The 22,786-nt window shown below is 36.2% G+C and overlaps 2 protein-coding genes across 9 annotated transcripts; one reads left to right on the top strand and one right to left on the bottom strand.

Moving 5' to 3' along the window:
* The first annotated feature begins 5,460 nt into the window (after positions 1-5,460).
* On the top strand, positions 5,461-7,430 carry LOC133869354 (cationic amino acid transporter 5). The gene has a single exon (XM_062306332.1). The coding sequence runs from the start codon at positions 5,515-5,517 to the stop codon at positions 7,360-7,362; it is 1,848 nt and encodes a 615-aa protein (XP_062162316.1). The 5' UTR covers positions 5,461-5,514; the 3' UTR covers positions 7,363-7,430.
* Positions 7,431-7,582: 152 nt separating this feature from the next.
* Positions 7,583-14,171, bottom strand: LOC133869353 (pentatricopeptide repeat-containing protein At4g20090). Of its 8 annotated transcripts, none has more exons than XR_009900422.1 (5): positions 13,831-14,171; positions 11,337-11,470; positions 10,574-10,614; positions 9,189-9,272; positions 7,583-8,091 (listed from the first exon to the last, which is right to left on the bottom strand). XR_009900422.1 is itself a non-coding variant. In XM_062306329.1 (3 exons), exon 1 carries the CDS (start codon positions 13,630-13,632, stop codon positions 11,665-11,667), a length of 1,968 nt encoding a protein of 655 aa, XP_062162313.1. In that variant the 5' UTR covers positions 13,633-14,171; the 3' UTR covers positions 7,583-8,091; positions 10,574-10,614; positions 11,657-11,664. The 8 variants fall into 8 exon arrangements, 3 of the variants coding, with proteins under 3 accessions (XP_062162313.1, XP_062162315.1, XP_062162312.1); XR_009900419.1 differs by lacking the exon at positions 11,337-11,470 and adding an exon at positions 9,001-9,085 and having other exon boundaries at positions 11,657-14,171; XR_009900420.1 differs by having other exon boundaries at positions 11,657-14,171.
* Positions 14,172-22,786: the final 8,615 nt, after the last annotated feature.

A 22,786-nucleotide genomic window follows, 5' to 3' on the forward strand; every position in this document is an offset into this window, starting at 1 on the left:
TCCATTGTGGCTGGCCCCTGCACTTTATAATGGAGTTATGCTAAAGAATGTTGTTGTGGTCGCCGTCAGCATGAGATTGCACCCCAACAACTCCACATGGGCTTGCCTGGATGTGCTGTTCAACTTGTTTGCCAAAAAAGCAGTGCGTTTGTTAATTCACACCCAATTCACAACAGCTGACATTATGCATTTTAAGTAGTTTATCATGTTAGACACTTAAAAAAAAAACAAAAACTACTTAAAAACGCGTTACATCAGTCAATATAAAATAGATGTGATAAATGGGCATGAAAAATAACGTTACTCTTTCCTAAAAGAATCATGAGATTGAAGAAAAGGATAGTTCTGATTAGTCAAAAAGAAAGTTTGGTATGGATATGTATGTCTAATTTAATAAAGGTAGAATCATAGTGTAGTCATTGTCAAATTATATTTTCTTTATTTGTCCTTTGGAAACAAATTATTTGAGTGGGAACTGAGGCAGATATGATAACCCACCCTTGACTCCTTTTTTCCCCAAATGTGGCTCTTTTCCGTCAATATACCATGTAGCATTGAAATTGGAGGCTTGCCTGGATGCAGAGATAGGTAGGTATTCGTAAGCATATATATATATATATATATATTAAAGTACAGTAAGAGCATCTCTAGCGAGCTCTCAATTTCAAAATTTTCAGCAAAATTTGGTGAAAAATTCAAAAATATTCACTTCAACAAACTTTTTATAATTTCTCTATTTTGGCTCTTGTCAGAATTTCACTCCAAATTTGGCTCACAAATTTCATGATCTATTGAATATTTAATCATTTCTCTCTCCTCTCACTTCACTTTTTACTTTTCCTCTCTCTCTTCATTTGTTAGGAGTAGTTGCTTAAAACCAATAAAAAAAAATTAATATCTAGTTGAAATAGAGAAATATTTGGAGAGTTTGATATAGAAAGTTTGTTAAAAATAGTAAGTTTTTTTATCTAAAATTTGGAGAGCTTACTAGGAATGCTCTAATAGGAAAGAAACATAAAGCTAGGGAACAAAGAAGGTGGAGGGGAGTCTTTTCCAAAACATGGAGGAAAAGAACCAGATAAAAGGGAGAGGATGAGAATGCAACCAGAATGTAGTTTGGTTGCGGCATAATTTGCTTTGTCCTTTGGAAAGCTCCACCAGAAATTTTTAAGGGTGAAAAATATAACCTGTGACTCCTAATTAATGCGAGTGTGTGATCAACAGTGCAACAAAATATTAATACAGAATTTAAAGAAGACAAATATTTTGTTGACGAAGTGAAAACTCTAATCAAGAGAAAAACCACTCCGGGGCAGCCAAACTCAAGAAATTCACTATTCAGAAGACAAAACTAGTTACAAGGCAGTAATACTTACATAATCCGATGCAGTAGTCGTACCTTTAACTCTGACACGTACCTATATGTGAACATTTTTCAACCAGACTTCATGTTAGAATCTTCCTTGATTTTCGGAAATCACATTTCTTGATATTTGTGACACTGAACTTGTCATATTAGGCCATTTCCATATTGGAGAAAATATTCTGAATATCTCTGGAAAATTCTCTGAATTACGGTATTCCTGTTTCAGCCGTATCCTAATATGGTAGTGATTTTATCAACAGAATATAGCCAATAAACAAACAGAAGGCCTTATCCAATTTATGACAGAGACCATCTAGAAGCATGAAAGAGCTCATAGCATAGGATGGAATAGCAAAGGCTACTGCCTTTACCGTGATAGCTTTGTCTGCTTGAAACAATGTTTTAGATCTCCAACCTTCAATTTTATCTTGTATTTTGTCCAATATTTTGGAGAAAATTGCCATTTTAGACTTACCAAACAGGATAGGGAGACCAAGATGTTTAACTATTACAGGAGTGATGGTTTGAGGGAGAATAGTTCGGATCGTTGAGATTGTAGAAAATTTTGAGCTTGTTTGACAAACAATTCTCATTCTCCCTCTATTTTTTTCACTTCTCCCAAAATAGTCAAATAAAAAATACTCTTTTTTTTTTTTTTACTTTTTATATCACATCAATAATTTTTTATTATTATTCAAATAAAAAAAATTCTACAAAACAAAACTTTTTCACTTTTCTATAAAATAATTTCAAACTTTTTTATACCTTATATCACATCAATCACTTTTTATTACTATTCAAACAAATATTTCACAATTACAACTATTTGCCAAACGGATCCGGCTTCAACGCTGTAGTGAAAAGCTGCAGCATATCTACTGTTAAAATATGAGTGGCCCAGATTTTATTCAGACTTTTTTAATTAAAACTGTGTCGTTTAAGCTTCACAGCAAATCGTCTTTTTTCTTTTGTGACTTGTGTTCAAGTATTTTCAAAATTAATATGTATATATATTTATTTTGTGTCTTGAGAATGATTTAAAAGAAAGGTGTTAAAGAGCATTAAATGAAGATAGTCCCACATGGGAAAAAGAGAAACTGAAGTTGGCATTTATAAGGACCAACATACTTTAAGCATTTAAAGTAATGCTTGGGTGTATACTCTAACGTGTATACTCTAGTACAGTGCGAAGCACCGGACGCGCACGCGCGCGTGGTAGTGGGCTGTAGGGCGCTAGTGGCGCTTTGATGGCGCACTTTGCATCGGAGCTCGGAGCGATCTAATCATGACCTTTCGATTTTGGATGGTCCTGATCAATTGATCTAGTGGTTTAATCTAAACCATAGGATGCTTCTTAGGTAAATCCAGTGGTTGGATTTACTGGACAATCAAATAAATAAACTGTAAGGTCAAATCACATTTGATCTAATTAGTTGAGATTAATTAATAACGATCTAATAGTTATTATTAATCAATCATAGACAGTTATTTGATCTGATGGTCAGATTTAAGTGTCTGTTAAAACAGCAGTTTATGACTGTTACTTAAGAAGTTATGGACGGTTGGATTAGCAGTTATTTCAATATTATACAGAAGTAACTACTGTCCATTTATCAGAAAATATACATAAATAACTGATGTACAGTGTTTAATAAAAGAAATAATAAAATTTCTTTTATCTTCAATGCTTTTTTTGATACCTTCTGTATTTAAAATTAAAAAAAAAGTCTCTATCTGTCTCTTGCTATAATAGAAAAATCTGAAAGTGTTCGGGTTTAATTTTTCATTAGTGCAAAACGCAATTAAACAAATAGAGGATTCTGGGCTCCATTGTATCCTGGAGAAATATTTGTTGTAACCTTTTTGCATACCTTTCTGGTGGGGATAAATAATTTCTTAAGAAAAACGACTTTATAACGCGCCTTACGAGCATTTCGTTTTTCTGATTTCGTTTATCTTTTCTAACATCTTGACGCCGTTTGGGGCTACCACCGTATTCCCAGCCATGCGTACAGTGATAGGCATTGGGCGGTCCTTATCGTGTCTATCTTTTTCTTTATCTTTTTCCTTTTCTGTTTTAGTGTCTCACGGAGTCACATGTTTCCTTCTCTTATTAAGGAATATCAACAAATATTCTGATCAAGGAATATCATGTTTCCTTCATGAACACTTTTCTCCTAATAATAATAAATCTGAGCTTTGAACATCTTCAGGCATGAAAAAATTGACAAAAAAAATCCTCTAAAAAAAAACGATTTGCTGTGAAGCTCAAGCGACACAGTTTTAATTAAGAAAGTCTGAATAAAATCTGAGCCATTCATATTTTAACAGCAACTGTGCTGTAGTTTTTCACTACAACACTGAAGCCGGATCCTTGCCAAACAAGCTCTCTGCATTTGTTCTAAACAAAATATTAAACTTGTTGGCATCATCCGTTTGTCCCAACCAATAGCTGTATTTGTCTGGACAGCCCTACAAGGAAGATATTCTTATCGGAGAACTTGATGACTTTTTGGATCTGTATTCTTTTGAACAGGTGGAATCTTTGAATTTTGTTTGGTACATCTTCCAATGGAATCGTTATGTGGAGCCCGTGTTGACTCCACCCTCACCTATCTTGACTTAACAGCAAGCATGTGGGTGCATGCGGCAGATTTTTCTTCTCATGGATAAGGGTTGTATTTGCATGCGGATGGGAGGGGAGCCCATAACCAACCAGGCTGCCCATGTTAGCATTTTCCTTATGATTTCCTTTTTAGTAGTATTAGAAATTATATTTTTGCCTAGTAAACATATCATAATGCTGACGTGGTATTCTTAATTAATCTTTTGATCGGTTATTATTAAAATAAAAAATATATATATAAAAATCAATGATTTGTTAAGACTGCTATCTCAACATTATGAGATTGAATTAGTACAACTTCGAACAACTTTTTTTTGTCTACCGTCCACATAATTATTATTAACCATCATCATGTTAGGGCTTGCGCATATTGATTTTCCTAGTCTTCGTAAGTGATCCTTTCAAACTTGAAATCCCATTAAAAGGCTTTTTCTAGCTTCCTAATGTTAATGACGCTGCTTGTGGCTTTCTCTTTGAGTAATGCTATAAGGAATTAAGGAGGATTAGAGTTCTTTTTGTGTCATCCTAAATGTCATATGGCTTTCAAAATCACTATTGAATTTGAGATGATTATTGAATTTTGATCCAATAGTAATTTTAAAAGCTACATGACATTTAGGAAGACACAAGGAAAATTCTCTAAGTTTAAAAGTTAAGCACATCGTATAAATGTTCAAGATTAGGCAACTTCAATACTCCATGAGCCATGCCATAAATACTTTTGATGTTCCATTTTGTTGCAGCTTTGATCAATAGCGAAACCTGGATCTAACAAACTCAAGTCACACAATTACCACACCTTTTCTTTTTTTGAAAGATATGTCGTTTGATCCGTTTGTAGTATGGGATCTGGATTGGGTGCAATGAGTTGGTCGCATTACAGATAACTCATATGAGAGAGCAAATGGGTTCTCACCTGTTCGGACCGGTGCTCGGACTTGGACGCAATAACGGCCTGTATTACTTGCAATACAGGTAGCTTTAAGTAATACAAGCAGCTCACTACACTGATCCCATCACATGGCAAGGGTTGCAAACTAGCTGTATGATAAGGGCACGCCAATGCGGCCCCAACCTATCGCTTTTGTCACTTTTATAGAGCTCCAAGGATGTTAGATGGGGTAGCTCTTCTTAAACGCTAGACTGTTTGCGTTCAAAAACACCTCTAAGCACTCAAACAGCCCCGAGAAAGAGGCTCTGATACCTTAAATTACTTTACAACTAGGATATAAAAAATCTTTAACTCTTTGATAAAAAGAAGAAATTAGAACACAACCGTTGTAATCTTCACACCCACAAAAGAAGGGGGGGCCTTTCTATAAGTCCAATTACAGTTTTTTCAAAGATTCGCCATCTTGTCTGCCGTGCTTTGCAGAAAACAAGATCCTATTTTGTCAGCATTGTCAATTCCAAGTCAACCATTGTGCATGGGGCTTGCAACCTTAATTCATTATCAATTATTGAGGAAAATATCTGCAAAAAATTCATAATTCCACACAAATAAAATCACACCTGGTGGTTCATGAATGGTTATATAACAGCACCAGTCTTCCTATCTTTTTTCATCAGTGTCTTAAGTATTGGCAGAGAATACAAAGGGAAAACCAATAACATGGGTTCTGTGGGAGAATCGGGTGATGATGTCCAACCAAGAAAGTATTGGAGATGCAGCAAACAAGATTTCTTCCCAGAAGAATCCTTCCAAAACTGGGGCACATATCGATATGCGCTATCACAAACAGGGCTTCGGTTCAAGGATCGTCTCCTGCGCAGATCGAATGATGCCGAGGAGATTGGAGAGCTTCGTAAGCAGAGCGAGAACGATATGAAACGATGCCTGACATGGTGGGATCTCACCTGGTTTGGATTTGGCTCGGTCATTGGTGCTGGTATCTTTGTGCTCACTGGGCAAGAAATGCATGATCATGCTGGACCAGCCATTGTTTTGTCCTATGTTGCTTCCGGTGTTTCAGCAATGCTCTCAGTCTTCTGCTACACAGAATTTGCAGTAGAAGTCCCAGTTGCAGGAGGGTCATTTGCTTACTTAAGAATTGAATTAGGTGACTTTGCAGCTTTTGTAACAGCTGCAAACATACTTCTTGAGAGCATTGTCGGAACTGCAGCGGTTGCCAGAGCATGGACTTCTTACTTTACAAGTCTACTGAACCGCCCACGTGACTCATTACGCATCCACACAAACCTCGCCGAAGAGTTTAATCTCCTGGACCCAATAGCTGTCACAGTCCTGGCAATTGCCGCAACAATTGCAATGATCAGCACAAGGAAAACTTCATTATTCAACTGGATAGCATCTGCAATTAACACTATAGTAATTTTGTTTGTGATAATTGCAGGATTTGCTCACGCTGACACATCAAATTTGAAACCCTTTTTGCCTTATGGAGCTAAAGGAGTCTTTCAGGCTGCTGCAATTATCTACTTCGCTTATGGGGGATTTGATAACATTGCCACCATGGCTGAAGAAACCAAAAATCCATCAAGAGACATACCATTAGGATTGCTTGGATCAATGTCCATGATCACCGTGATATATTGCTTAATGGCACTTTCACTGGCTATGATGCAGAAGTATACAGACATAGATCGGCAGGCAGCATATTCGGTAGCATTTCAGAGTGTGGGCATGAAATGGGCAAAGTACCTGGTAGCTCTTGGTGCCCTAAAGGGAATGACCACTGTTCTTCTGGTAGGGGCACTAGGACAGGCACGATATGCTACTCATATTGCACGAGCCCACATGATTCCACCATGGTTTGCTCTTGTCCATCCAAAGACAGGAACCCCCATAAATGCTACACTCTTGATTACCATTTCAAGTGCCTGTATTGCTTTCTTCTCAAGCTTGGATGTCTTGGCAGGCCTGTTATCAGTGAGTACACTCTTTGTTTTTATGATGATGGCTGTTGCACTTCTTGTGAGGAGATACTATGTTACAGAAATCACCCCGCGAATTCACCTCCTGAAGTTAGTTATCTTCTTGTTGATCATCATTGCCTCCTCAATGGGAACTTCAGCTTACTGGGGACTAAATCCTGATGGTTGGCTTGGATACACTATCACGGTTCTTCTTTGGTTCATAGGGACTGCAGGAATTGCAATGTTCCTGCCACAACAGAGGACGCCAAAAGTTTGGGGGGTTCCACTTGTTCCTTGGCTTCCATCCTTGTCAATTGCAACAAATATCTTTCTCATGGGATCTTTGGGTTCTCAGTCATTTATTAGATTTGGAATCTGCAGCATTGTAATGCTAATATACTATGTATTCTTTGGTCTCCATGCAACTTACGACATGGCTCACCAGCAAGAAAAGCTGAAATCCCTGAATGATAATGACAAAACAGGGCCTTAAAATTACTGTACTCCTTTACCCTTCAGTCTGCCAATCCTTAATAAGATTTCCTTCCAACTTGTTATTTATTTATTTTTTTTTTATAAGTAAATTTAGTCTTATCGAAAGCGTAAGGTGACCCTAAGTACATCGGAAGTATACAAAATGAAACATCTAACTAGGAAGAAAAAAAATAAACAAGGAAATCGACAAAACTAAGCGACAGTAGGGACAAAAAAGCTACCGTCCAAAGAAACAAAGTATGAAAAAACGAAATTAAAATATCTTCCATGGAACTCTCCAAATCCTCAAAACATCTAAGATTTCTTTCTTTCCAAACACACTAAAAAATGCAAATTGGCACTATCTTCTACATCGCAGTACTCCTAAGCCTTCCAAAATTCCACCAACAGGCAAACAAGTCGATAACTCTTCTAGGCATAACCCAAGGCATACCAAATTAAATAAAAAGAGTATTCTACAGTAAAGATCTTGCCTCGGGTCACCGACCATGCAAAAAAAATCGCCCTCAAAGAAGCCTGAGTTAGCCACACACTCTTCCAAGGGAAGTGTCTACCTTCAGAGCAAGCCAAGAAGCTAAAGAAGAACCTTGACCTTGAACAGACCTTTCTTGGAAGATACCCACCAAAGCCTATCTACACAATCTCTACTCACAATAGCTGAGTGCAACACCTGGAAGAAGGAAGCAAAGACATCCACTTGTGTTTCATATTAGGATGCTCGAAGTGCCTGAAAATAGCAGTGATCTTAAGTCCAGAAAGAAATATTCTCAATGTTAAAATGAACAAACAAAGTATATCTACAGACTACATAGCACTGTACTAAAAGGAAAACACATTACTAATTGAAGAAATCACATGTAACACCATTGCCTGATCAATACAGGAACTAATGAATTAAAAGAAAAAGAAAAAGGAAAAAAAAATGTATCATATCCCTTTTTTCTGTACTGCGATAGAGGTTTCTCCCTAACAATCAAAAGAGGAATTTAAGCTAGAACCTTGTAACAGATAACCATTGAAGTTGCAAGAGCAATCAAAATTATCCATTAGGCATTAGCTACTAGTTCTGGTATGTTTAATTAAAAGACCAATAAAGACCAACATAACCAAGCAAGCAAAGGACCAGGCCAACAGTCAAAAGAAACTGTGAAAATGTAAGCCTTTTAGTTTCTATAATTATTTTGTGGCTCCTAAAGACCTTCAGAAGAATTACATGGCACCTTGACTTTCAATCTCAAAAAGTAGAAATCAAATAGCTTATCAGGGTCATACAAAAGTAATTATAATAGCATTTTTACCAAAGCAATTGCAATGATCTTGTTTCAGAGGTTAGCAAACACCCCATTTAGAGTCCTAAGCCAAAGGCTAACAAACCCACACCAATCAAGAAGCCCTTTTGGCCTGGTACGAATGGCAGCAGTGTTTTATTAGGTATAGTATCTTATCTTAGTTCAGAATTTGGCTGTCTGAATTTTCTTAAGGTTATTTTTGGTAATTTCAAGTTTCTAGATTCTAATGCCACAGATTTCATTTTATGAATAGGTGACACCAATTCAGTTATTAGGTAGAATAAGTGGCCTTCAAAATGGTTCACTAGACAAATTCTCCTCGAATCTTATAGTTTCTACAATGTTACCTCAAGAAGGCTTGAAACTTCAATTTAGAAGTAAAGCACTGATGGTATATTCCATAGAGTTAGTAACTATAATTGTATCACCATTCTGTCAAAAGATAAAACAAAAAGAATATGAACACAAAAACCTAAGATTCAAGCAAATCAATTACTATAATATGTTAAACCCAAGATAAGACAACTAGGATTACCTATTTTAGATGATTTAAGAACAATAATTGTCAGTTTCATTCCAAGCACTGTACTATTTACTCGTCTGATCATCTCTAGTAAAGCTGCACCAACATTGAACCAAGAAAGACTTCAGAAGATACGCTTTCTTTTTGATGAATGTAATTCTAGAGCAATCACTAAACCAAATATATAAGGAGCAAATATATCATTTATATAAAACAAAAACTTCTACAATGCTTGAGTACACATAGACTTTATCAACTAGCAAATGTTAATAATAAAACCCCATAGTCTGAATCATTCTAGCATGTCAAATATCGGGTTCACCTACTTTTAAACAGGTCTAGGCCCTCCAATTTGTTACAGCAAGTTACAGATTGTATCAAATTACGTTGTGTAACTATTCATGTACAAGTTATGAGCAATTAAAGACCTAAATTTTATACTAGTACTATACAGGGTTACAGTTTCATGGCTTTGAACATTTATATGAATACTCAAAAGTCTAGTTGTTTTATGTTTGCTCTTCAAATACAAAAACCTTAAGTTAGTAGACTGACATATGAAAAAAAAAAAAAAACTGTCAATAGCCTTTCTTCATCTGAAATTTTGAACAAAAGATAGAATTCCCATATTAAAAAAGGTTCCATCTATTTCAGGAGTTGAGATGTAAGTCCTAAATGTAAGAAGCCAAATAACTAAATCATTTTTTTAGGAAGCTATTATTAAAAATTTGGTAGAATTTTTCTTTTTTATATTTTTTATTTCTATAGAAATTTTTTGATAAGTAATAATCAGTCTTATTAAAAACGTAATGCGCCCCTAAGTATACTGGAAGTATATAAAAGGAAACACTTAACTAGAAAAAAAAAAACGAACAATAAAATTGACAAAACTAAACGACAGTGGGGGCACAAAAGCCACTATCTAAAGATACAAAGTATAAAAAAACGAAGCTAAAATATCCTCCAAGGACCTCTCCAAATCCTCGAAACACCTATTATTTCTTTCCTTCCATAAACACCAAAAACTATTACCAGCCAACACCAGAAACTATTACAGTTAACATTTCTATGACAGGATTTGGAGCTCATATCATATAAGGAATCCTTATACCAACTCAATAATCCATAGTACTAGCTGGCTCTATCATAATTTCCTGTGTGTATAAGACAATAAGGAGACGATTCGACTATGACTATGTCCAGATTCTCTTTTCACTGGAATAGCTCTGCCATCAAAATTTCAATTTCTTTCCAAATTTCATCATCATTATTATTATTATTATTGCTATATGATGTTATGCCAGATATGCTAGATCCATATTAGAAAAAGACTAATTCCTATGATTGCATAATCAGAAACAAACTACATGCGTCAGGTAAGCCGAGGAGAGTCCAACCTAAGATTTTTGGATCCTGTCATTGACTTGGCCAACTTTACCTGCACATAAGTAGTCGTGTGAGTTTTTGAATGCCCTAACAAGGAAGTATCACAATTGGCTTAGGATTTTATTAAAGCAGAACAATATGTTCAAAGGAAAAATTCTCCAGCAGATCCTTTCAGTGATGCAAGACAAACTTCAGGCACCATCTCTAGGAGTTCAAAATAATAACTTGATTCTCTTTTGAATAAAATATTCTTGACGTAATAAATATGAAGCAACAACAGAAAATACCTTCTGTTTAGAAAATAGATGATGTGATATAGCAGTTAATTTTCAATGACTTTCCAGTGTTTTTATCAATTAGGAAATCCAAAATATGTTTGGTGCAGATTACTTTTGTGACTCTTAAAATACGGCTGCAAAGCAAGTAGCATATTTCTCATCCAAACTCATTCTCTAAACCCTTGTCAACCATTTTTCATAGCATAATTAGAGACAAACTAGTCCCCAGCTAAAATTCTTGTCTATAATTTTGCTAGCCCTGTCCTTCTTGTTGAACAAAAGCACCACCCACTTAATCACTCAAGCTATTTCTTTGTTGGGGTGCATGTGTTGAAGAAAGCATTAAACTAATATTGTCCTTGCCCACTTTAAAGGAAAAGCATCTAATATCATTCATTAATGCAGAATTTATTAATTAACTAATTTGTTTTATGAGAGGAATTGATTCCAAACAGTCTTGGAAAGTAGCATGCATGTATCTATGTGAAGAATATACCTTCCTTGGATTATTGCTAGTCTCCTCTGAAACCTAGATCTTAAGACGCAGCGGTTCGAATTTCATATCCTTCACAATTTCCATATGGTTTGTGAAGTAAAGTCTCACAGCAAGAAGGCAAGTGGATTATGCAACTAAAAAACAAAAGCAAATGCAATTATGCAAATGATTAAAGATAACTTCAAAAGCATATGCAGCGTCATTCTTAAAGATAACTTCAAAACCATATTTTAGAAGTGGTTGTAGTCAATAGTCTAAGTCTAAGTTTAACTAAACTTTGAAGGGCAAGACAATAATAGAAAAATAAAAAAAAGACTTACTTAAGACATCAGCAGTATAGGCTGCTCCAACACTTGTCAATGGCAGCTTGAATTTTCTTAGGTTTGCAAAGCTCTTGAACAACTCTTGCCCAAGTAGAGGCTTTAGGAGGCAGAAACTTTTGCAACATCACTCCTACAATTCTGGAAGCACCCAAAATTCTCTGCCGCTTAAACAGCCGGACTGCAAGCTCATCTAAAAACTCCCTCCCATCTTGAGGTGGGTGTACCTTTTCTCTTAAAGTTCTCAAAAAAATATTGCATGTAACTAAGTCAGGATCACAACCCTGATCCAGCATACTGTTTAAAAGATCAATGGCATGGGAGATGTCACTCTGCTTGCACAAACCACTGAAAATTATGTTATAAGTGATTACATCTGGTTGAGATTCAGGCTCTTGACAAAGCATTTCATTGAAAAGTTTCAAACCCTGCTCTACCAAGCCCGCATTGCAAAGGCCATGAATCATTGAACTGTAAGCCACAACATCAGGTTTAAATCCCTTGCCCAACATCTGCTTCCACACCATCAAGGCATCCCTAAGCTTCCCATCCTCACATAAGCCATGAATAAGTACACTGTAACAAACCTCATTATGGGTACAGTTATTGTCTGCCATCTCTTTCCACACAAGAATTGCTTTATGGCTATCACCCGTTTTAAAGAAACCCTTCATTAAGGAGCTATAAGTGAAAGCATTGGGCACGCAACCCTCATTCACCATCTCAGACAGAACTTCTTTTGCTTCATCCAGCTTTCCTTCTCGGCACAGACCATCTATAAGAGCACTATAAACAACATTATTCGGTTTACATCCCCTTTCCATCATCTCCTTCCACAATTTCATTGCCTCTTCAGTCTTTCCCTCCCTAAAAAACCCGCTAACAAGCGCTGAATAAACATACTCATTTGCACAGTTCCCTCTCTCCTTCATAGAGATCAGCACATGAACCCCATCAACAGCTCTTCCTTGCTTGACAAGCCCATTGATGATTGTTCCATATGTGACATCGTTAGGCACACATTTACTCGATACCATTCGATCCAATAGACTCACTGCCTTCTCCAATTTGCCCTTGAGGCACAAACCATGGATGAGAGTGTTATAAGTCACTTCATTAGGAACACATCCTTTGAGAAACATATTATCAACGAGCTTTGAGGCACGTGCCAAGTCACCCTTCTTGCACATCGCGTTGATCAACACATTAAATGTTGTAGCACTCGGAAAACACCCTTCAATTTGCATCTCATCCAACAGTGAAACTGCCTCATCAATCCTATTCTCCCTGCACAACCCATCCATCAATGTACTATACGTGAACACATCGGGAATGCATTTCCTAACTGGCATTTCTCTAAACATCTCAACTGCTCTATTAACCAATCCCAACTTACACAAAGCCTTTATAACCAAATTGAAAGTAAGCACATTGGGTGAAATATTCGCATTCCCACTGCCCGTAATACGCGAATAAAACTCTAGTGCCCGAGAAAAACAACCTTCTTGTATAATTACATTAAGCACTGAGTTAAACGACTTCACAGTCCTCCTACATTGAAACTCACACAACATTCTATCAAACAATTCAACAGCTTTTTCGGGTAAATGCGCTTTCCCATAAGCTCGAAAAATAACAACAAAACTTTTCTCAATAAACCTTCGGTTTTCGCGTTTCATTCGATCTAAAACCTTCTCTAACGACCAAAAATCACCAGACTCGGCATAGTTCTCAATGAGTGAATAGAAAGTGGAATCACCCAACTGGTAAGAACCCAATTTGGGACTCGACTTGAAGATTTCATCAGGTATTGGGGGCTCAGTTTCAGAGGTTTTGTGTGATGGAACGGTGATACCTGAGAAGTGAGAGTGAAGCAGTGTAGGGAACTTACATGGGATTGAAGAGAGGTCCAGCTTGAGGACTCTCCTGATTGAGTTGCAGAGGAGCTCTGTGCGAAATGTTGAGCATTTTGGCATGGGTATTATTGGATTGAAGCTATAGGTATATATATATATATATATATACGGGAGCTTGATTTAGGTGAAAAGAAGCAATAATGGATGAAAATCGGAGATGGGTTTTGAGAGATTTGGAGAGAGCTCAACTTCTAAGAAGAAAACAGAGGGAAAGACTCGATCACACAAAATTTCTTGCTGAGACAACAAAAGAGGTACCTTCTTCCAAGTAGACGGGCTTGAACGGAGCTCCATATCTGGCGTTGCTTCCCAGTGGAGCGGCCATATCTGTGCCGGTTTGGCCAAAAACGGTGATTTTATGGGCTCGGGCTGATGATGCTTCACGGCTATGGGTGGCAGTTTTGTGGTGGTTCCAAGCAGTGATGGGTTGTGGGTCGGGGGTGGTTTTCCTGTGTTGGGCTGGAGCTTAGGCGGTGCGCTGGTTCTGTCCGTGCGTGGCGGGTGTTCTGGGTTGTGGAGCCGTGCGGCACTTCTGTAGAAAGACAGGTTCTGTTTGTGGGTAGTCTCTTGAAAGGGAAAACCAAAGAGGGTATTTTTTTTCGATTGGTCTTTTTATTTTTTTCATAAGATTCAAACTTCACTTTTACATCCCATCCGAATAGGAAGGGATCTCTTTTAAAATAGGGATTTAATTTTAGGAATAAATTATTCCTACAAAGATGAATAATTATTCATTTGAAAGAAAATACCTATTCTTGAGAGAATACAAAATCTTTTCCAAGAAAATCATATATTTCTTTATTTTATTGGCCACCCCCATGACACTAAGGGTGGCTGCACCACTCCTAGAGTTTGTTATGGGTAATCACCCATAGATTTAATGTGTTTGATTTTTATTTTTATTGTTTTTATAGATTTGAATTTAGAAAAGTAAGAAATCATATGGGTTTTTTTAGTAATTTTGGTTCAATTTCAATTGTAGTATATGTATTGTCACTAAACTAATGAACATGAATAACTATTCAATTCCACATTTCTTTATTCTCAATAATAACTATTATTTTTTCTATTGGAATATCTATTCCGCATACCAAAAGAGGCCTTAAGTTACGTTTGACATGCAAAATGATTATTCAATTAGAAAAATAAAATAATTTCTATTGGAAATGAAAAAAGGTGAAATAGAATAGCTTTGAAATAGCAATTTTCATGGTTCACGAGGGAATGGCTATTCAGAGTATTATAATATATATATATATACACACTTTAACACCAATGTAATTTTATTCTAACTCCAACCATTATAAATAAGTCTATTATTTTTTTTAATTGAATAGTCGCTTTGCATACCAAACATATCTTTAGTGTTTTATCATTCCTATTTAAAGTGTTGTTTTACAAAAGAGTTTAATGATGGAGTCGGAAAACCATTTAATTGGCAAGTAAGCATTTGACGAATCACCGAATAGAGAGTGACTAATCATCCAAAAAGCTCTAAGGTTGTACAGTCGCCCCTCAAGACGTAAAGAGTGCTGATGACCCTCAAACAGGGGCGGAGCCATTCAGGATCTAAAAAAATTAAAAATTTACCCTTAATTTTTTAATTTGGCCCCCCAAGTCCTAAGGCTTTCCAAAAAAAAAATTCGCCTTAAATTTTTTTAAGTTTTTAATTTTACCCCCTAATTTTTTTTTTCTTCAATTTGACCTCTCCAACCTCAAAATGCCTTGACCAAGCAATTAAGTTACCTCAAAAGAAATTTTGAGGTATAAGCCAACCTCTCAAATCTTGAGGAGTGGCCAAGCACTCTTAAAGGCTTTTTGAGGGTGGCCGGCCAACCTCTTTAAACTTGAGGGAGTGGCCAAATAGCCCTTAAGCTATGCTTGACAATTTAGGTTGGTGGGTCGGGTTTGTGTCGACCCGACGGGTTGGAATACAACCCGATTGTGATTATTATTATTATTTTTTTTAAGTTTTTAATTTTACCCCCTAATTTTTTTTTCTTCAATTTGACCTCTCCAACCTCAAAATGCCTTGACCAAGCAATTAAGTTACCTCAAAAGAATTTTTGAGGTATAAGCCAACCTCTCAAATCTTGAGGAGTGGCCAAGCACTCTTAAAGGCTTTTTGAGGGTGGCCGGCCAACCTCTTTAAACTTGAGGGAGTGGCCAAATAGCCCTTAAGCTATGCTTGGCAATTTAGGTTGGTGGGTCGGGTTCGTGTCGACCCGGCGGGTTGTAATACAACCCGATTGTGATTATTATTTTTTTTTTTTTAAAAATAAAAAATAATTCAAAAAAATGCCAAAAACAGGTTGTGGATCATAAATGGGTTGGTAGGTTGGAAAAAATTAATCGAGTCACAATTAGGTTGACCCCGATTATGACCCGAACCCGATTAGCCCAAACCCAAACCTTATATTTTCATGTCGTGTCGGTTTCGCGGGTCGTGTCAAAAATTGACAACCCTACCTTAAGCCTTGAAGGAGCAGGTGAAAAGAAAATAACATTCTTCGTTTCAACAAATATTCTTATTCTATACTTTATTTTATTTAAATATTATTTTTAATTTTTATTTATTTATTGAGGGAGACTGGGAGAGAGAGTGAGAAATGAGGGAGAGTGAAAAGATTAAGACCTCGTTTGGTTTGCGGAATGGCTATTCCATTAGGAAAATAAATAATTATTCCAAGGAATAGAAGGTGTGGCGGAATGGAATAGCTATTCCTAATCTTTAGTTTGGTAAGAATACATATATTTTAATTGGAATTCAATCAAAATTACTAAAAAAAAACCCTACATTTTTTTTTTAAAAAAAAATTAAAAAGAAAATCAAATTATTAAAAAAAAAAAAAAAAAACCCATTGGTGGCCGACCACCAAGAGCCGGGGGTGGCCGCAAGCACCCCCGAAGTGGTCTCAGGCCACCCCCAAAATACTTGTCAGGGGTAGCTGGCCACCCCCAAACGCCCTAGGGGTGGTTGCACCACCCCTGGAACGTCTCGGGGGTCCACCGCGAGGTGTTTCGGAGGTGGTGTGACCACCCCCGGCTCCATACAATGGGTGGCCGGGCAGCCAGTATAAGGGTTTGGTTTTTTGGGGTTTTTTTTTTTTTTTTTTTTTTTTTTTTTTTTTAAAAAATGATTTTTTCTGAAAAATATTGCCTTTACCCCAAGGAATAGTTATTCCTCTAATTTTTTAGAGGAATAAGTATTCCTCTTCGTAAAAGATATTCCAAGGAATAGACTTTTACCAAACAAAAGAATGACTATTCTATAGAAATAACCATTCAATTTTAAGGGTCTATTCCGCAAACCAAACGAGGCCTAAAATAATCCTTTAAGCGGCATAAATTTTACTTTGCCTATTATGTTCGAATGTGTAATTCTTCAAATCCTGACCGTTCCTTTTATAGTAAAAGTCTAAGATGGTTCCACGTCAATGCTCTACTATAAAACCATAAGCTCTTTCAACAGAGCTCCAAGTAACCTACCGCCGTGTTCAGCCACACTCCGAAGCTAAGGTAATTCCATGTTTCTCTCTCAAAGCCTTTGTTGGGTTTTGGTAATATTTGGAAATTACTGTCTAATTGTCCCAACTTTTTGTGTATCTGTGATTGTTTTATGTAATTTTGCTGTAATGGTTTTGGTACATTGTTTGGACACTGAGAAAATTGAGGAAATGAAGACGAATCAAAATTTTGATTTTTTTTTTTTTGAATTTTTTTTATTATTCTTCTGCTTACCATTTTCTAGATTGTACTTTCTCTTTCATCCCTACGTTTTCCAGCTACCAAATGGTATTTCTTTTCGTTTTATTTTGCTCTATGTTCCATGAAATTAATCTCCCAGTGCATGTTCCATTTACTGTTTAATTTTCAATGGTTGTATTACGATCTAAGTGTTCCACATTATTTACTGACAATCTTAACTATGAGTATATAAGCTTTTAAGCACCATTTTCTTGCAAGTCAGTTTTTAAGAGGAAGTTCTACCAAAGTTTGTATCATTTGATATAGAGCCAAACACCACATCTCATATTCGAGTCATGGAAGAGGCAACCTATGAGATAGAACTAAGGCTAATAATTTTTGACACGACCCGTGAATCCAAACAAACATAGCACAAAGTTATAGGGTTTAATCTTAGGTTAAACGGTTTCGGGTTATAAACTGGTTAACCCGTTTATTAACGTGTCAAACAGGCCAACCCGCGAGTTGACCTGTCAACCCGTATCTTTATAAAAAAGAAAGAAAGTAAAGGCTAAAACAAAACCTATGAGCCTGTTTGTTTGCCTGTTTTGTAAACAATTTTCTGTTTCCAAAACAGCAAAACATGTTTTTGCACGATAGATGACCGTTTGATTAGTTGTTTTTAAAACAAAAACAAGCAAAACAAAAACACCAAAAAACACGAAATTAGGAAACAACTCTAACCTGTTTCTAAAAACTATTACCTGCTACAGTGATAAAATAATGCGCAGAACGGTGTAAACCAGTTTTTCAACTTAAGTGCACAATGTTCGCTTGGGGGGGAGATCGCAGGTTCTATTCACCATGAGGCAATTTGTCTACCTTCTTCAACACCTTTGCATTCAATTTCTTCCTCTACAATATGCATTTATTCTTGAAACAGGGAGGAGCTCACCAATTTTCCTTTCGACAGAGAGTAACGTCTTTATTGCAGCCATGGCTGCGAGAAGAGCCGGAGCTGGAGGTCAAGTTACGCCTTATATAAATTCTCCCATCAATTTTCTGTATGTTGAATCATAACCGTCCTTAATTTTTGATGCGACCTGCGAATTAAAACGAACATAGCACAAAGTTACAGGGTTTAAGTTTAGGTTAAATAACTTCGGGTCATAAACTGGTTAACCCGTTTATTAACGTGTCAAACGGGCCAACCCGCAAGTTGACCCGTCAACCCATATCTTTATAAAAAAGAAAGAAAGTGAAGGCTAAAACAAAACCTAAATATTCTTAATCTCTCTTGTCTAACCCTAACCCGTCAACAAAAATGCAGCTGCTCACCCCCCCCCCCCCTCTCTCTCTCTCTCTCTCGTCTCCCTCTCTTTCTTGATCTTCTCAGATCCACGCCTTTCATCAATCCCACCAAGGTACTCTCTCTCTTGCACACAAATATTATATCAAACTTCTTATTTTTTTAATGATTTGGGCTGATTGGTCAAAGAGAAAAGTAGCGTGATTTTGTTTTATTTTGAAGAACTTCCGAATTTGTGTTGTTTATGTGATTTGTGTTGGAAATCTTAGGGTCTGGTTGATTGTTAAGAATATGTAAGAAAATAGTAACGTATTGATATGCATATTTAACCACAAGAAAGAAAAATGCAATCTTTCAAGTATTTGTTTTGTTTTGGGAGAGTATTTTGGGTCCTGCCTGATTTAACTTTTTCCTTTTCAATTAATGCACTTAGCTTCCAATATATGAGCGACTCCCAACATATATTTATCAAATTTACCTTATCAAAAAAAAAAAATATTTATCAAATGGTTTCTTTTTATGATTTGGATGAGAGAGACACCAACTCGCTACAAAAGCTTAATGTTATGGGTTTTAGGCTTAACAATATATATATTTTTGAAGCATAAAAATGATGTATTTGTCACCTTTAGGCAGTGAAGGGAAAATTCCATTAGAAAAAGGTGGATTATAATGATGGTGAAAATTTTGAAGTTAATATATACCAATGCCTATATATTAATTTGTAGTCTTTAATTCTCAATTTTCAGGTTTACTTCAAGTCCTTTGAGTCCATATAAAGCTTTCTAGTTGTTTTGAGCAGCTCATTTATTGTGTCCAAACATGAATCAGGTAAGTTTATCAGCCTTCCAAGCTGCTTTTGTGAGTTAGATTTTATGTACTGCCTAATTTGGAATGACGAACTAAGTTATTAACGATGATGTGTGTAGATGAGTAACGAAGTTCCTGTGGAAGATTTTGTTGGAGAATTTGACGATGATATGGTTGAATTTAGTACAACAAAAGATGTCTCTATTTGTATGGGGAGAGATAAAAAGGTCCAAAAGCATAGGACTTCAGAAGTTTGGAACTTTTTTGATCCCCTTCCTAGTATGGGTGATGACAAGGTATGGGCAAAATGCAGGTTATGTGGTACTACATACTTGGTTCCAATTGCAAATGGAACTGGAAATTTGAAGTGGCACATACAAACTTGCCCGAGGAGAGACACTTGTGATGTTGGGCAGGTGCTCATATCTGGAAATCAAGGATCTATGTTTGTAAGTGCCTCTAAATTTTGTCCTAGAAGATATAGAGAATTGTTGGTTGCTTCGGTTATTAAGCATGACTTGCCTTTTGAATATGTGGAGTATGATGGTGTAAGAGAAATGATGCAATGCTTGCGTAGTGATGTACCACTTATCTCTAGAAATATTGTTAAAGCTGATTTGATTAAGATGCATCTAAGGGAGAAACAAAGGGTTAAATCTATGTTGAACGTTTGTCCTGGGAGGATTTGTTTAACATCTGATTTGTGGACTTCTTTGACAACTGATGGGTATATGTGCCTCACAGCACATTTTATTGACAAAAATTGGGTTTTAACTAAAAAGGTGTTGAACTTTTCATTAATGCCCTCACCACATAATGATATATCTGTGGGTGAAAGGATGTATAATTTGTTACAAGAGTGGGGGATTGAGACCAAGGTTTTTTCTATAACATTGGATAATGCTTCTTCCAATGATGTTTTTGTTGGGTTATTAAAACATCAATTGAACATTAAGAAAGCCATTCTTTGTGAAGGTGAGTTCTTTCACCTTTGTTGTTGTGGCCATATTCTTAATGTGATAGTGCAAGATGGTTTGAAAGAGATTGATAGTGCTCTCCAAAAGATTCGTGATAGTGTGAAGTATGTTAGAGAATCACAATTGAGAAAACAAAATTTTCTTCAGGCTGTGAATCAAATGTCATTGGATAGTGAAAAGGGGTTAAGACAAGATGTGCCAACCAGATGGAATTCTACATATCTTATGCTTGAGACTGCTATTCATTATCAGCGTGCTTTTAGTTATTTAGAGATGATTGATTCAAACTATAAGCATTGCCCTACTGCACTTGAATGGAAAAAAGCGACTAATATATATTGTTTTTTGACTTCCTTTTACCATGCTGCATGTGAGTTTTCTGGTACTAAGTATCCCACAGCCAACCTATACTTTCCTGTGATTTTTGACATTTATGTAACCTTGAAGGAAGAAGTTGAGAGCGAAGATGAGTATAAAAGATCAATGGCAACTCAAATGCTCTCTAAATTTGAGAAATATTGGTCAAAATTCAGTGTAGTGTTGGCTATAGCAATTGTCTTGGATCCTCGATACAAGCTTCAACTTATAAATTTCTGTTATATGAAGCTTTATGGAGTTACTGATTCTAGAGAGTTTTTGCATGTTCGTGAGAAATTATTCTCTCTCTTTATGGAATATAGTGGTTCCTCTACAACTTCAAGCACCATAGCCATTGAAAAACATGATCCCCAAAAACATGGCAAGAAGCGTTCCAAATTGATGGAGGTAAATTATATGTTTATTTAGTGATTTGCATGATATTCTTAGTAACTTAGTATATATACTCATAACCACTTAGTAAATCATGCTTATATTCTCTCGTTTTCATGTAGGAATATTTCGCATTATGTCGGGATGATTATTCAAAAAGGAATCAATTAGAACTTTATTTGAATGAACCTCTGGTAGTGGATATGAATGAAGAATTTGACGTTCTTTCATTTTGGAAAGTAAATGAATTTCGCTATCCTAAAGTAGCTGCTATGGCTCGTGATATTTTGAGTATTCCTGTTTCTACTGTTGCTTCAGAATCCATTTTTCGTGTTGGTGGACATGTGATTGATCAATATAGGAGTTCACTCAAGCCTGATATTGTTGAGGCACTAGTTTGTACTAAAGATTGGTTATATGAAGAGCAAGGTAATATTAGTTATTTGCATATTTAATTTCTTCATTAACTGTATTATTTTTTTTACTACACTATCATAACACTAATTCCTCTTATCTTTTGATATAGAACACACACAAATGAAGTTGGATGAGCTAGAAGATATTCTGACAACATATATCAATTCCAGTGACATTCCAAATTCATGTGAAGCAAATTTTGTTAATATTTCTTAACATGTGCATATGTGTGGATGACTTATTTCTATATTGAAATATTATGGTAAATTGAAACAACCAAATGGAAGTCGATGACTTCTTTCTATGTAGAACTCTTTGTTGCTGCTTGTGGGTTTTGCCCTTGCTGGTTGGCTTTTTTTTTCTTTTTTGTGGAGGATTTTCTGTTTGATGCTATTGGCCTGCTGCTTTGGTTATGCATTCTGGTTGTAGCTTGTTGGGTGCTGAATTCTCTGTTTGTTGACTTTTCCTGGAAGACAGATCTCTATTTTATTCTGGAGGATGGGCAGATGATTTTGTTGATATGCTGACCTAGTGAATATCCTGTAAATTTTGTTTAATTTTAGTGTCAACATTTAGTAGAAACATTCATTCGTCTCAACTGTCATGTATGTCTCAAATCTGAGTCACATTGCTCGAACCCTCTTTTATTTTTGCTATATATATATATATATATGAATGTAGTTGTATAACTAGATAACATGTATGTGGGTAAGGTTTGCTTTGTGTTTCAAAGTTTAGTGGGCTTAATCAATGTAAATTTATTGAATTTAGAGCCTAGTTCCTGAGTTGTTTGTTGATTTTTATATTGTTCTTAAGGTAAGTTTTTTGGCTACTTATGGGAAGAATAGTTGATAAAATTTTGGAATGAATTGAACAAAGAAAGAAAGAAAGAAAAGGATCAAGTTTGTTAGCTAAACGGGTCGTGTTGGGTTACCCCATTAATTAGTGTGCGGCATTCAGATTTATTTGTTTTACTCGTTTAGCCAAACGGGTCATGTTCGGGTTGACACTAGCGGATTAATGGGTCAACTTGAACCAAACACATCAACTCGTTTTGCTAGCCCCAATAGAGTGAGTTGCCATAAATGTCAGCTGCATAGCGCGGTGGTATGTCACGATCGTTGTGCCCTTTATCATGTGTATGCCCGCAGGTAGAATGTCTATGACTCTTCCTCAACCTTGCTTTGATGTAAACAACATCGACCACTATCATGTTCATGGGTTCGGTTATGGCTATAAAGTAGTGATTACAAGGTGCTGAAAA

The sequence above is a fragment of the Alnus glutinosa genome, chromosome 5 (assembly GCF_958979055.1).
Source record: "Alnus glutinosa chromosome 5, dhAlnGlut1.1, whole genome shotgun sequence".
In the NCBI taxonomy this organism is placed as follows: Eukaryota; Viridiplantae; Streptophyta; class Magnoliopsida; order Fagales; family Betulaceae; genus Alnus; species Alnus glutinosa.